Genomic DNA, 14,059 nt, shown 5'->3' with positions numbered 1-14,059 from the left:
GAAGGTGAGAAACCCTTCCTACATGCTGCTGAAGTATGGATTTATAAATATATTATTATTTGTTAATTTTTTCTGGGCATTTTTCTTTTACTAATGAGGGGGAGATTGGAACTCACCTCATCCACGCCATTGGTTTGAGTTCGAAGGAAGACGATGAATAGTAATTTTCCCTTCTCAGCAATCAAACACCAGAATGCCAAAATGAGAAAATAAAATTTCCCTTCTCATCCCATCCCTTATCATCCCATCCCTTCTTAGCAACTAAATGGACTGTAAGGTACTGCGGTGATTAAGGGTTTATCGCAAGGCCTGGTGCCTGTGAACCTCATCGCGGGTTCAGCTCCGATTTGTCTTGGTTCGAGCTGTGAATGGACTTGTCGAGAGTGTAAGATGAACCACAGGTTTATCGCGGTGCTACGATGTGTGTTGTGGGTTCATTGTAGACTTGCGATGCATTGTGGGTTCATAACAGAGGGAAAATTAACTACGGACTGATCGCAGGCATCTATGTGGTATCAATATGGTGTTTACTATGCTCTGAGAAACTGGGTGGGCACTATATACCTACACCGAGAAACACATTTAATAAGAGCGTTTATGACACATAGGCGTCATTAGACACTACATCAGTAAAATACCAATAAATGCCTATCCATTTCAAGAAGCTCCAAAGTGAAGCTTCCTGAAACGGGAGAGACGCATAGAAATCGAAATTTACTTTTACAAACTTCCATACACACAAATGCAATTAATACATTTGCTGACGAGCACCTATGTGGAACCATCAATAAACGTAAAAGTAACCAACCATATACTTCATCCGTGTTTGAATTGTACTAACTGACTTTCACTCTTTCGTATGGTCTCTTTTAGACACCTCCCTACAATATGTCATAACCCTCTCCCTCCGTGTTAATTTGTTTCGAAAAAGACAAAAAGGATCTTTTTCTCCTCATTTCAAAGCCTATTGGACTAAAGAGCCTTCCTTCCTTGCATAATGCAGCTGCTTCGATTTGGAGTTCAATGAGACCGATATGTTCTCATCCCTAAAAGAGTGCATTAATTCCAGGAAGACAAATAAATAACACGTATCATTGCCTCAGAAAATATTCATTCCAAGCATCGTTGATGGCATCATTATCATGGGTAGATACCCTACTTGAGAAGTAGAAAAAATTAGGGTTAAGTATACATTATGAGTTACAGCCCCCCAAATCGCATCCTATCCGTGAATTTGACATTAATACACGGTCAAGATTCATTTCCCTGTGGGATTAAATTAGAAAATTCTGACATTGATTGATCAGTCATTTTCCTAAAAAATTAAAGAGGTATTATATATCTCTTTTCTGTTTATGAAATGGTCAATAAGTTGATTATCAAAAGTCTTCCTCTTTTTGTTCAATACTAATACCCCAAGGTGTACAAGGCACTATCTTTCAAAGTAGCTTGCTCGTAGTTTGGACCTTTCTCACATTCTTATTCAGTTAGAAGAAGTTCGAAGTATTGAAATGTATCGCATGATGAGTATATCCATTATTGAAATGCTATTTACTAGGAGGTGGGGAGTTTCTATATGTTTAAACATTAGAACCCCATTTAATGGTGAGGAATCATGGGAATCTTGCCACCCATTGGGAATATCTCCCCATGAATTTAAGTAACTTGTATGGAAGATATTACCAGATGTGTGGCTAGATACTATATGAGTAGAGTTTTTGCTTACTTCTAGGAATTTCATGATTTAAAGGATAATGAGAATGACCAGCTCCTTTGGTCATCCCATTTTCAATTGAGCTGACAGAAAAATGCAGCTAAATATAAAGTTTTTCTCTGCATTCCACTTTTTCAGGGGCAAAGTGGATCTTATGAATCCTTTTCCACCACCCATTTTCACTTCTGCTACAATTCAAACATGGAATTATAATTGGACGGAGTCAGGATGGTGATCCAAAATGGTCCCCCAGACAAAGAGAAATAAATGGAGGTAGTGGGGAGAGAGAAGAATATAAAAACCAAAAAAAAAATGGGTGAAAGTAATAAGAAAGTAATTTAATGATGAATATGAACAGAATGATAAAATGAGAGCCATTTATCCAACCCCATTAAAATGGGACAAAGCTTGAATGATGATAGTGAATATTAAGAATTTATAATCATATAACCTGGTTAAGTGATTATTCGAATCTAAATTTGATTGACACATTCCATTCAAAGCCGACCAAAGTACAAAGTCACACAGATAGATTATAGATTATGGGAGAGGGTTTGGTGTTGCCATTTTATTTACATCGTCTTGTATTCTCATCAAGGGCCTTGGTTGCAACTTGTCTAGGAGAACAAAAATACAAGCTCTTAACTTTTTCTCATGGGTTGTATTTGATGCTACTTTTGCAAACTTATTCCTCCGTTTATCCTTCGATTAATAAGTACTCTTTCTATTGGTCGAATGTAAAATTCTTATACAACCAGTTTTAAACTCTTTATTTAGTAAGCTTACTCTCAACTTGATATGGCAAGCTAACTCAAGGGAATTAAACGTGGGACCCTTAACTTATACTAGGGTTTTTTTTTGTGTATTATATATAACACATTATAGGGGACTTTTATCAAATTATAATCTTAAAAATCCGATGGATTCTTATCAAATTCAGATTCGTCATATTGAATGAAATTAGATAATCCATTACTCAATCTGATCCAATCCATTTACATCCCTAAGATTCAGGGGTGGTGGGACAGTAGAGTGTATATTTGGTCCACTGCAGTCACATGAGTTTAGTCTTGTGCCTCCACATGAAACCGGATCTACTTACCCATATCACTTTTTACATGACATTACAGCCGCACATCGCCTCCATATATTTTAGTATCAATCAGAGGTGGGTTCGGGTTGAGCCGATCCAAATAACTAACTATTTGAGCTTGTTTCACTAAGACAGTATGAGGTTCGAGTTCGATCTAAAGACTTGAGCTCGAGTCAAAAACTCATAAACTTAAACTCGACTGTGAATCAAATGCTTTATAAAAGTAAAAAATAATATATAAAAAATTTATTTTTATTTGATAATTAAAAAATTAATAATTTTAATAATTAGTTATTATTATTATATATATATAAATACAAATATTATATGTATGTATGTATACAAATATTATCGACTGTGAGTCAAACTCGATTAGGCTCGCGAGGTCCCATGATGCACCAGCTAGGCATCCTTCTATCATAGCGTATCTTCAAAGGTATGCTTTCTCCCCCCCCTGCCTGCTTTAATAAAGATGGTGTTTGATGCTCTTCAAGGCAATATTGATGAGAGTCAACTCTTCTTCTAATTATATGTTTTACAGGGTTGTATGTTGGGTTGAGATTAGGTTGGAAGTTTGTTAAATTTTCAAAGAATTGGAAATAGGGGTGTGACAAGAAAAATCAAATCGAACCGAAAAATTAATTAAAATCAAATTGAAAATTTGGTTAATTGAATCAGTCGATTTGATATTTTTAAAAAACCGAAGGTATTGGTTTAGTTTCGGTTAATCAATATAAAAAGTTGATGGTTAACCGAACTGATCGATATACATATATTTTTATATATTTATGTATATTATATATTTAATATATTATAAATTAACAAATATGTATTATATATATAAATATATATTTATAATATATGATATATTATTTATGATTTAAAATAATATTATATATATATTTATATATTTTATTACAATATATATCTTATATAAAAAAACTAAAAAACCGACAAACCGAACCCAATTCATCAAACTTATCAACCGATTATCAACCAAAAGCCGGTAACCCCGGTTCGGTTTAAAAGATAGGCCAACCAAACCGAACCGTAAATACCCCTTGGAAGTAAATTCTGTTTCTAAGGAATCATATTTGAAGAATGATATTCAGACAAAAATTGATTCTAAAGTTTAATTTTTTAACTCCAAAGAATCATTTCTTATAATAGATGAGAAGGATTATCATAAATCCAAATTAAAAGATAATTCACTAATTCCTAACATCCCAAATTAATTAAAATTTATTCTCCGAAAACATACGAAACATACGCTGTCCTAAAATTTTGACGATCACTACACCTCCTCCAAGCTCATTCAACAACTACTAGTCTACTAACCCCAATACAATAGACAAAGAACTGCGATTCGGTGGAACTTTTTATATGTTGTACACAATGCTACTACACCAATCCCACTGGATCAATTTGTTTATAGGTCAAAATCACAACACGTGGAACGTTATTTGACCTCCAAATGGTAATATATGTCCTACGTGTACCAGAAGAGAAACAAACTTCATTACTTCAACGAGGGGTCTATTTAGTAAAAAGCGGGAGTCAATCAAAGGGTAAGAAACGTCATTTTCAGACTCAGTTGGGTGGACGAGACGAGGACCTCGTGGTATACTACACCTAAAAGACGAAGGACGTGATGGTCATTTGGAGTAAAAGACAGAAATACCTTATTTCCCAAAATGCCCTTACGGTGCCAGCTTTCCTGGCAGAGAATTAGATAATTGTCATTTTTCCCTGGGCATAGGGGACTGGTCCCTGGTCCCCTACTTGATTTTTTTTTTTTTTTTTTTTCTTTTCCTTTTCATGGACGTCCCTCTATTCTTCCAGAGGAAAAGTCTTGTCTCCGGTCTCGAAAAAAGAAAGGAAGAAAAGAATCCGTTTGGCATTTTTTATTATTAACGCATTTTTTGTAGTTCAGGGTGAGTTATTTTAATGGTTTTTTTGCTATAGATGCAAAACTAGACCCCAGAACTCCACATGGTCTAGCTGGACAAGTTGATTACTGGTTCTTTAATGCTTTTCTTTAGTTAGATTATCTTGTTGGGGACGTGGATATACTGTTTGGTAAAAGATTCTCCGAGTTGGGGTTCTAGAAATCAACGAGTATGTTTCTCAAGATCCCACCGGGCTACCGGCTGTTTAAGGTTGTTTCTCAGAGCTGCCATTGAATAGTCTTGTTGAGTTTTTCAAGCTTCCTTCTGTCTTTTTGACAGATGGGTTTCGCACTTCATGGCATGTTCAAACGTTACATGATGGTTCCGAAACCAACAAGCAGTTTTGGAGTCAGAAAGTGGGGATTTTCTTCTGTTTTGTTTTTTTCTTTGATGGGTTTAGGAAGTTTAGGTTGTTTGTACTCTACGTGGGGTTGAATTTTAGAATCTTGGGAGCGGGTTTAGAGCACTAAGTTTTTTTATTTTGTGTCAGAATTTTCTGGGTTTTCATTTATTGTTTTGTTTTTTTGGGTTTTTGTGGTGGTTTGAAGTTGGAGGGGACGAGGGGTTGACTTGAAGCGGTTGTTTGATATTGATTAGTGTTTTTTTTTTTTTCGGAAGAGGAACTAGTATTGGTGGTTTTTAAGTTGGTTTTCCTCCTTTCCCTCTGTTATGGTGGTTTTGAGAGCTGTGCTGTAGAGGGTCTGTTCAACTTTTGAAGGTCGAAGGAGCTAATTTGGTGGTCTTGCAGGGAGTATTAGAAGTTGGTTCTCGGTCTCTTGGGGGTGGTTTCGCGCAATAACTTTCTGGGTTCTTGCTGAATATGTTCGTAGGTTAGGGTGGTTTTGGTGCTGTGTTTGCAAAGTGGAGTTGCTGCATTTGCGGTTTCTGTAATGGAAATATCACGATGTTGTTTTAACTTCTATGGAGGAAAGAGCATTTTGATTGTTTTCGGAGTTTTAGGGGCTGAATTCGAAGCTTCTGCTTGATACTTTTGGAAATTTGGGTGGTTTTAGGTCGACTGGTCTGTAAGTTTTGTCTCTGCTGATTTTTTCCCCTCTCTTTCTGTAATACTTTGTAGCAGTTTAGGGTGGTTGAGTTTTCTTTTGGCTACAAATTGTGAAAATGCACTTGAGTGGGTTGTCAGGGTGTGGTTAAAGAATCGGTCTCAGGATGAGTTTAAGCTTTTCTGGGTGAATCTGGACAGGACTTCGTGCACTCTGCCCTGAACCGAGGGTGAATTTTAGGTGTTTCATGCTTTGGGTGTGATTGTATGCTTCATTATCCTAAAATTAGAGGGGTTGTCTAAAGCCGATTCTTAAGAGTCGAGGTTTTAGTTTGACCTGTAATTGCTTGAAATTGCTTCGGTTCGAACTCCAGAGCAAAGATTTCTTCCTATTTTCCGTCTGAAATGGCCTGTATGAAGCTGGGATCCAAAACTGATGCATTCCAACGGCAAGGACAAGCCTGGTATGTTCCCTTTGCATCTAGTGCTTTATGTGTTTTGTTTTGTCTGTGGTTTTAAATTGCTATTTTTCGTCTCAGCTAGGGGATTAGATCTGTTTAGAGGGGGTGGGGTTGGGGTAAGAGGTTAACAGTAATATTTGAATTTACTGTAGGTATATCTTGGTTTTGGATTTTAATACCTTTCTATATTGAAGAACTGAAACGTGTTTTTTGTTTTTAGTTTATGTTTATTTTCTAAATCTGCTTGATGGTTATCGAGGTTACCAAGAAAAAAAAGTATTTGTTGAGGTGCATCATGTGCATTTCCACCCACTCCATTGCTTGGTTGAAAATGTACAGCCTGATGGCAGTGTACCAATGCTTCCTTTGTTTGGGTAAACATATACTGTGAACTGAATTTGGAATTTTCCATAGGTAATGGATGTTGTGGTGGTAGATTGCTAACAGTCTTATTTTTTATTAGAGAGATGGTATTTCTAAATGCCATCTGGTGCAAATTCTAGTTGAGTGTCACATTTTGAATCACTGAATGATAGATAGAATCTTAACCATCAGAAATAAATGTATAATATGCACTTTGGACCATTCAGACATATCTACTTATTTCAATGGTTAGGTTGATCAAACTGGTTTCCAGTTAGTGATGCCAAACTTCAATACTAGAACGCAAGAAACACTTTTGACAGATTGAGCTAGTTTAACTTATGGCATGGCATTTTTAAGGTCAATCTAGCATCTGGATTTTCATCATTTAACTGGATATTCCATGAGGACATTATTGTGTATTAGTATAAAAAATATAGCTCTTTGTAACCAGTATACAAGTGACGCTTTAACCTGATCTGCATGCATGAACGGTGATTTATTTATATTCTATAGAGAAAAAGGGCAGCCCAGTGTACGAGGCTCCCACAATTGCAGGGTCTGGGGAGAAACACCATGAAATAAAGTTACAGACAAAAAAAAAAAGAACATTCCAATTTATTTGGTTCAATTTATTTAATTTTGGTGGGCAAAATGGTTTAGTCCTGTGTGCTGGCACGCTAATGGTTTAGCCAGCTTCCTAAAAGATGTCCACACTGTAGTGTCTGTGGAAGAATTCTCACATGGGAAGGAGTTGCTAGAACTATAGTCAGTAGGAAGCTGAATTATTTTGGGTGAAATAGTTCAACTGTGGCAGCAATTCAAGTTGAAAAATTCAGTCAAAAAATAGGGAGTTAAGCAACATTAAAAAACAGTGAAAAATATGAGTATGAAATGATACAAATTAAAAGAATAGAACAAGCAGAAAGATAGAACATAAAAAATGGGGGAGGGGACTTCAATAGAAGCAGTCCTTTTGTCTCTTTGGTAGACTGACATCCATTTACTCCAAACTAATTAGTTAAGTTTGTATATGTTTTTGTGTATATATACATAAATACATGCATATAGGAGCCATTTGCTTGGTATAATAGTGAAATCTTGGGCTATCAAGTGTGAGAATGTGGGTTCAAGTCTGAAAGTGGACACTTTATGCAGAAAAGAAAATGCCAAAGGTTAGGATCACATCCAGTCCACCCCTCCCAAGACCCCAGATAGCTGGGACCAACATTGGTTAATGGCCTTTATACATATATACATGCATATTTTATAAATAGTCATATATTATAGAGTAAAAAAGGTTATATTAGTAATATTAGTACCTTAACTTATATGACTTGATGTAAACCATATTACATTTACCTATGATAATATGTTGTTGCTGATGGTGTATAATGCAACTAAAATTATAAGTTGACAACCACTCCGTAAAATTATAAGAAAGCAATTAAAAGATAAGAAGAATGAACAGAAAATTATGACATGTTGAAACAATAGGCAGGACACTCATTGAAAAAATTAAGGGAGGGATTGTTAGGGATGAGGGTGGTAGGACTCTTCTGAGTTTTTCTAAGTCTATGGGAGTTGGCAATTCTTTGAGAGCTGAGATGATGGAAGTAATTCAAGGTCTAAAACTAATAGAACAGCAGAATTGGAGAAATATGACTATTGAAGGAGATTCCAGGTTGTTATTTATTGGTTGGTGTCAGAGGAGTCCCCTTGGCTGTTTCTGTCCAGGGTTAGAGAAGCTAAAGCAATAGGAAGATCTTTAAACTGCTAGTTTAAGTGGATTCCCAGGTCTGCTAATGTCTTAGCAGACTGCCTAGCAAAATCTTGAGCATGAAGGCAAGGATGCCTATGGGGAATTCTTGGACCTGGGAATGGGTTCTATTGTATTGTACTCTTCTATGTATGTACTACGTATGAACTTGTAAGATATGTGTGCATGCATGTATGAACTTGCAATATATGGATCTAATTGCTTTGGTTACACCAGATATGGTCATGGTTGTAGAACACACCTCCTTATTCCTGATGGTGGCAATACTGAATAATGCTCTTCATGTGCATGTGTCTGTAGGTTCTGTACAACTGGACTTCCTAGTGATGTTGTTGTTGAAGTTGGAGATATGACCTTCCATCTCCACAAGGTAAACTTCACTAAATTAAAATGGCCTATAATGTTAGAAAGATAACTTTTATTGCTATTTTCTTATTTTACTAATGTATTTATTTTATTACCTACTTTAAACGTTTATGCATGTTGTGCTGCAGAGGGTGAAACTTATAGATCAACGTCTATCCATTGAGGGGAGGAGTTGAGAGATTCATTTGTGATGCAAAACATCACAATTTGTACTAGTAGCAAAGTCCACAATGTAGGTGTCCCAAGATTTGGGATGAGGGTGATAATGCAACTGGTTGATTATATGTTGGATGGACCAATATCTTAGACTGTATGGGGAGGTCTTGTGTCATGTACCATTGAATAAGCGGACTAGTGCCATCATGCTGGACCAAGCTTTTGGTTACTGCCCTTCTCCCTTGTGTCATGTGACTAAAGACATGGTATGAAGCATGGGTTTTCATGCTTTACTATAAAATGAAATACTATCTTCAAGAACTTATCATCAAGGTGGTAGCACATGTATCACCAGACCTACATATGGAAATATAGATGGTAGCGTATGAAACTTAATTTATATTTCAATTTTTGGAAGAGGGATTAAGAAGTTCTCTCATTGTATAGACTTATATCTTGGTACCCACATTTTACATTAGATTATGGTCATTAGTCTGGATAATCTAACTAATTGACCACATATATTGCAGTCCCTAGGCCCGTGATAAGAACGTGGCAGTATCCTAAACATCAATTAATTTTAGAAAAGGAGCGCAGAATAACTAAATAAGGTGGTGACCCTTGAAATGCCTATTAGTTAGGTTATGTTTCCAATTTGTTTAATGCGTAAGTTGAAATTCTCAAGGTGTGCTTGGCAATTGTATTGTTGATATCCTTGCATAGCTGAACAGCCAGGCTAGTACAAAATGCATCATGCTTTTTCTTGTTGTGGTGGTGGTCAGACTACTTTTCCTTTTTTTGCCTTTTCAGTGTTGTACTTCTTGTCTTTGTCTTATGATTAGGGATTTCCCCCCTTCATAAAAATGGCATCTTCCCAAATTACTTCCCTAAATATTTGTTTTTTTAAGCACTAATTCAAAATTTAAATTATGAGTTTCACCTAGAATTTTTAATGGCATTGCCGCATTGGCAGTGGGAAGTGGGAACAGAGGGGTACTTTGTACAACATGTGAATATGAGTGATCAGATTCAGCTTGGTTGTCTGTATACACGTTTAAGTGGTACATAGCTTCAGTTGAAAGCGTATCTAAACCTTATGTCAGCCCACCGGAGCAGTAAGTACCCAGGAACATACAAACATGTGTTTCAACCTGCGGTTAAACCTGTTAGTACTGATTGACCTGTCACCTGGACAGAAATGTAGGTCCATTTCATCCAAACTGATTGCCTGAAAAAAAAAAAAAAAAAACTGTTGACCTGACTGACAACCCAGTGACCCGTCCTGTTGGGTCATCGGTAAAATATTAGTTCTCTATTTCTCTTTTTTTCATATTTTATCATTAATAAAAATAGTTATTTGCCACGCTTCTTTTTGTTCAATATAATAAATTTATTTTCTTAGAGATATGCTCAATTTTTATAATTTTTTTGTAATTTTTGCATTTTCTATTATTTATATGTTTATTATTTAATTATGACGTCATGGTTGACCCATTGATTCATTAATATTTGAACTCTAATTGAATCTTATCCCAGATTTAGATTGGGCTGAGATTGAATTGGGATGTTAAATACCATTACATTAAACTTACAATGATCAAAATGTTCTCTTATTAATAAAACAAGGCCATTACTCACTGTTGGTTCCAGTTATCTGGGATTTTGGGAGGAGTGGTCTGGATACAACCTAACATTTGGAAACTTTTTGCACAAAATGGCTGCTCATGTCAGTCCAAGATTTTACCATTACACCAAGCAATAGCCCCTATTAATATAAACCAAAACGAATATTGCATACTATGAACAAAATGAAAGGAAAGAACTTTTTGAGACTTGAACCCATGACTCTTTAGTAGACAACATTCAAACCGACTTTACTAATAAATACATATTAATTGTATACCGATAAATCTAACTATTTAAATATTCTTTAACGAAATTGAACCATATCATATTGGAATGTGTATCTATATTTGATCCAATTTTAAATGAATTGAATTCATATTGCCTTAATTGGATTGGATTGGAATTCAGATATGGACAAAGGGGTACATTTGCATCCCTATCTATGGAAAACCATAATTCTAGTGGATAAAACTACTTTAACTAGTTAAACTATTATGTTTTATAGTTTTCAACAAGTTTTTGGGAGAACTATTTATAATAGTGGATTGCTGATAAAAAAAAAACTATTATTGTAGTGATCAGACTATTCTAACTAGTTCTGTAATTGTCTTTAACACTTTCAATATTCCTTTCCTGCAGTTCCCATTGCTTTCTCGGAGTGGGGTTCTGGAAAGATTGATTGCGAAAAAATCAAAAGGAGAGGAGGGTTGTGTCATAAATCTGCCTGACATCCCTGGTGGGACCAAAACATTTGAACTTGTTGCCAAGTTCTGCTATGGGGTAAAACTTGAACTCACTGCTTCAAACATTGTGTACCTCCGATGTGCTGCTGAGCATCTTGAGATGACCGAGGAATATGGGGAGGGAAATCTTATTGCACAGGCTGAGGTCTTTCTCAATCAAGTTGTCCTTCGTAACTGGAAAGACTCTCTGAAGGCCCTCCAAACCTGTGAGGATGTCCTCCCCCAGGCTGAAGACCTTCACATTGTTAAGAGGTGCATTGAGTCATTGGCTGTAAAGGCTTGCACAGACCCTAATCTGTTTGGTTGGCCTATGATGGAGCATGGTGGACCCATGCAGAGCCCTGGTGGAACTGTCTTATGGAATGGAATTAGCACAGGAGCCAGGCCAAGGAACTCAAGTTCAGATTGGTGGTATGAGGATGTATCAACTTTAAGTCTGCCCCTCTATAAGAGGCTCATCTCAGTTATGGAATCTCGAGGCATCAGACAGGAGACTATTGCTGGATCCCTCACTTTATATGGAAAAAGGTACCTGCCAGGGCTGAACAGGCGTCAGGGTGTTAGTGAGTCTAGTACCTGTCTTGCACCTGTACCTTTGGAGTCCCCACCATCTGAAGAAGACCAGAAGGTTCTACTTGAAGAAATTGATCGATTACTGCCAATGCAGAAGGGGCTAACCTCGACCAAGTTCCTTTTTGGCCTACTTCGTACTGCTTTGATCCTTCGGGCAAGCCCATCTTGCATATCAAACTTGGAGAACAGGATTGGTATGCAATTGGATCAAGCTACCTTAGAAGACCTCTTGATGCCCAACTTCTCTTATTCCATGGAAACACTCTACAATGTTGATTGTGTACACCGCATTCTAGAGCACTTCTTGGCCATGGATCAGGCAACAGGTGGAGCCTCCCCATGCTCAGATGAAGGCCAGTTGATAGGCTCACCTTCTCTGACACCAATAACCATGGTGGCCAAGCTGATTGATGGATATCTTGCAGAGGTCGCCCCTGATATTAATTTAAAGCCCCCAAAATTTCAGTCACTTGCTGCTGCAGTCCCTGAGTATGCAAGGCCATTGGATGATGGGCTTTATCGTGCAATTGACATATATCTGAAGGTACTTCTACAGATCTGTCTTGTCATACGTAGTGGTTCTTGTATTGACCTGGATCTTTTATGTGGAGCCTATAAGTTGTAACACTTTCTTCACTCTGGCTTCAGTATATGGATGGAGCCCAAAATAGTGCTGCACAGATCCTGGTTCTATCTAATCTTGGGAGTATGTATATAATAGATACAATGCATTGATCAATAAAAAAAAAAATAGATACAATGCAGTTACTTTAGATACTGAATGATCTTCTGAGTTCTAGTGGTGGGGTAACTGTACCACTGCTTCGTGCTGCAGGAAACATGTATATAACTATGTTTGTTTTTCTTTCAGACTGTTAAAGGAGTGGCACTAGTTGAGGTGCCAACTACCCTTAATCACAAGTTATCAAAAAAAAAAAAAAAAAAAACTACCCTTAATCACATGGATTACATGTGGGACTGAAAGAAATAGCATAGTAAACCAGAACTTGTCCTACTGTCTGTTATAGAATGTGGAATGAATTTTCAAATGCATCATCATCAGGGCTTGTCATGAATTATCAATTCAGAATTTAAATCAATTACTTTAAACCTGGTTAAGTTGAATCTTAGTGGAATCCTGAAATGAGTTTGTTTCATTGTTCTTTTTTATAATCATGAACCTACAGGCACACCCATGGCTCACAGATTCTGAAAGGGAACAGCTCTGCAGGCTAATGGACTGCCAGAAGCTTTCCTTGGAAGCTTGCACCCATGCTGCACAGAATGAGAGGCTACCCCTAAGAGTTGTGGTCCAAGTTCTCTTTTTTGAGCAGCTCCAGCTGAGGACTTCGATTGCAGGCTGCTTTCTTGTCTCTGACAACCTTGATGGATCAAGACAGTTGAGGAGTGGGTTTGCAGGGTCAAATGAAGGCGGCTGGACCACAGCTGTGAGGGAGAACCAGGTGTTGAAGGTTGGAATGGATAACATGAGGATGCGAGTATCTGAACTCGAGAAGGAATGTTCAAGCATGAGGCAGGAGATTGAGAAACTTGGTCGGGGGAAGAATTCTGGCACGTGGGGCAACATGTCAAAGAAATTTGGGTTGAAGATCAAGTCACAGATGTGCAGTGCTCAAGAGGGGTCTGTCAGCAACCAGAGCAAAGGTGGAAATAACAAGGTAGAGAAGGTGAAGGACAGGCATGGTAAACATAATAAAAAGTTGTCTGTAGAGTAACTTATTGTCTATTTTGTTTTCCATGCCTTGTTTTTCCTTTTTTTTTTTTTTTTTTGGGCGGGGGGGCTCATTCAGTTCATTTCATTGTTTGTACCTTTGATTTAGTTCCAAACTGTGAATTTCCATCTCTTTCTTTGGGTCATTCTTGTGTGATTTTGAATTCCTTCCTTGTTTCTTTTGTTTTACTCTTTCGACCTTGTAAAGGAGATGGAAATAGAAAGTCCTGTAACTTAAAAGTTTCTTGAAGATGTAACCAATTCTCTCTGTGTGTGTTATGAGAATAGATGTAGATGACCCACCTGTTTCTGCTGTGTGAACGAATCTTGTGAACCATGGTCCTTTAGCAAAAGCACCCAGGTAATGAATGCATTGTGTTGCTGTGCTGAGCCTGCAGGGGCTGATGATACTTATCCGTTAGTCTGCAACTGCTTGTCCAGTCCTCGAGGATCGTTTACTTGTTAACTGTTGTAGTGGATTTCTTGAACCAGAAATCCTA

The 14,059-nt window shown here is 37.2% G+C and overlaps 1 protein-coding gene across 2 annotated transcripts; it reads left to right on the top strand.

Moving 5' to 3' along the window:
- The first annotated feature begins 4,944 nt into the window (after positions 1-4,944).
- On the top strand, positions 4,945-13,846 carry LOC104585858 (BTB/POZ domain-containing protein At1g30440). Of its 2 annotated transcripts, XM_010242869.2 has the most exons (5): positions 4,945-6,223; positions 8,664-8,733; positions 8,858-9,151; positions 11,151-12,371; positions 13,015-13,846. In XM_010242869.2, the coding sequence occupies exons 3-5, from the start codon at positions 9,020-9,022 to the stop codon at positions 13,561-13,563; spliced, it is 1,902 nt and encodes a 633-aa protein (XP_010241171.1). In that variant the 5' UTR covers positions 4,945-6,223; positions 8,664-8,733; positions 8,858-9,019; the 3' UTR covers positions 13,564-13,846. The 2 variants fall into 2 exon arrangements, with proteins under 2 accessions (XP_010241171.1, XP_010241172.1); XM_010242870.3 differs by lacking the exon at positions 8,858-9,151 and having other exon boundaries at positions 5,005-6,223.
- The last annotated feature ends 213 nt before the right edge of the window (positions 13,847-14,059 follow it).

The sequence above is a fragment of the Nelumbo nucifera genome, chromosome 3 (genome assembly GCF_055504915.1).
Source record: "Nelumbo nucifera cultivar China Antique chromosome 3, China Antique-T2T, whole genome shotgun sequence".
In the NCBI taxonomy this organism is placed as follows: Eukaryota; Viridiplantae; Streptophyta; class Magnoliopsida; order Proteales; family Nelumbonaceae; genus Nelumbo; species Nelumbo nucifera.
This window is presented reverse-complemented; position numbering and strand designations above follow the sequence as displayed.

Bases quoted from the DNA above. Each gene is read 5' to 3' on its own strand.
- LOC104585858 (XM_010242869.2), top strand. From the start codon at position 9,020: ATGGACCAATATCTTAGACTGTATGGGGAGGTCTTGTGTCATGTACCA. The intron at 9,152-11,150 runs GTATGAAGCATG...CCTTTCCTGCAG, and splicing joins GTCATGTGACTAAAGACATG to TTCCCATTGCTTTCTCGGAG. The intron at 12,372-13,014 runs GTACTTCTACAG...ATGAACCTACAG, and splicing joins CAATTGACATATATCTGAAG to GCACACCCATGGCTCACAGA.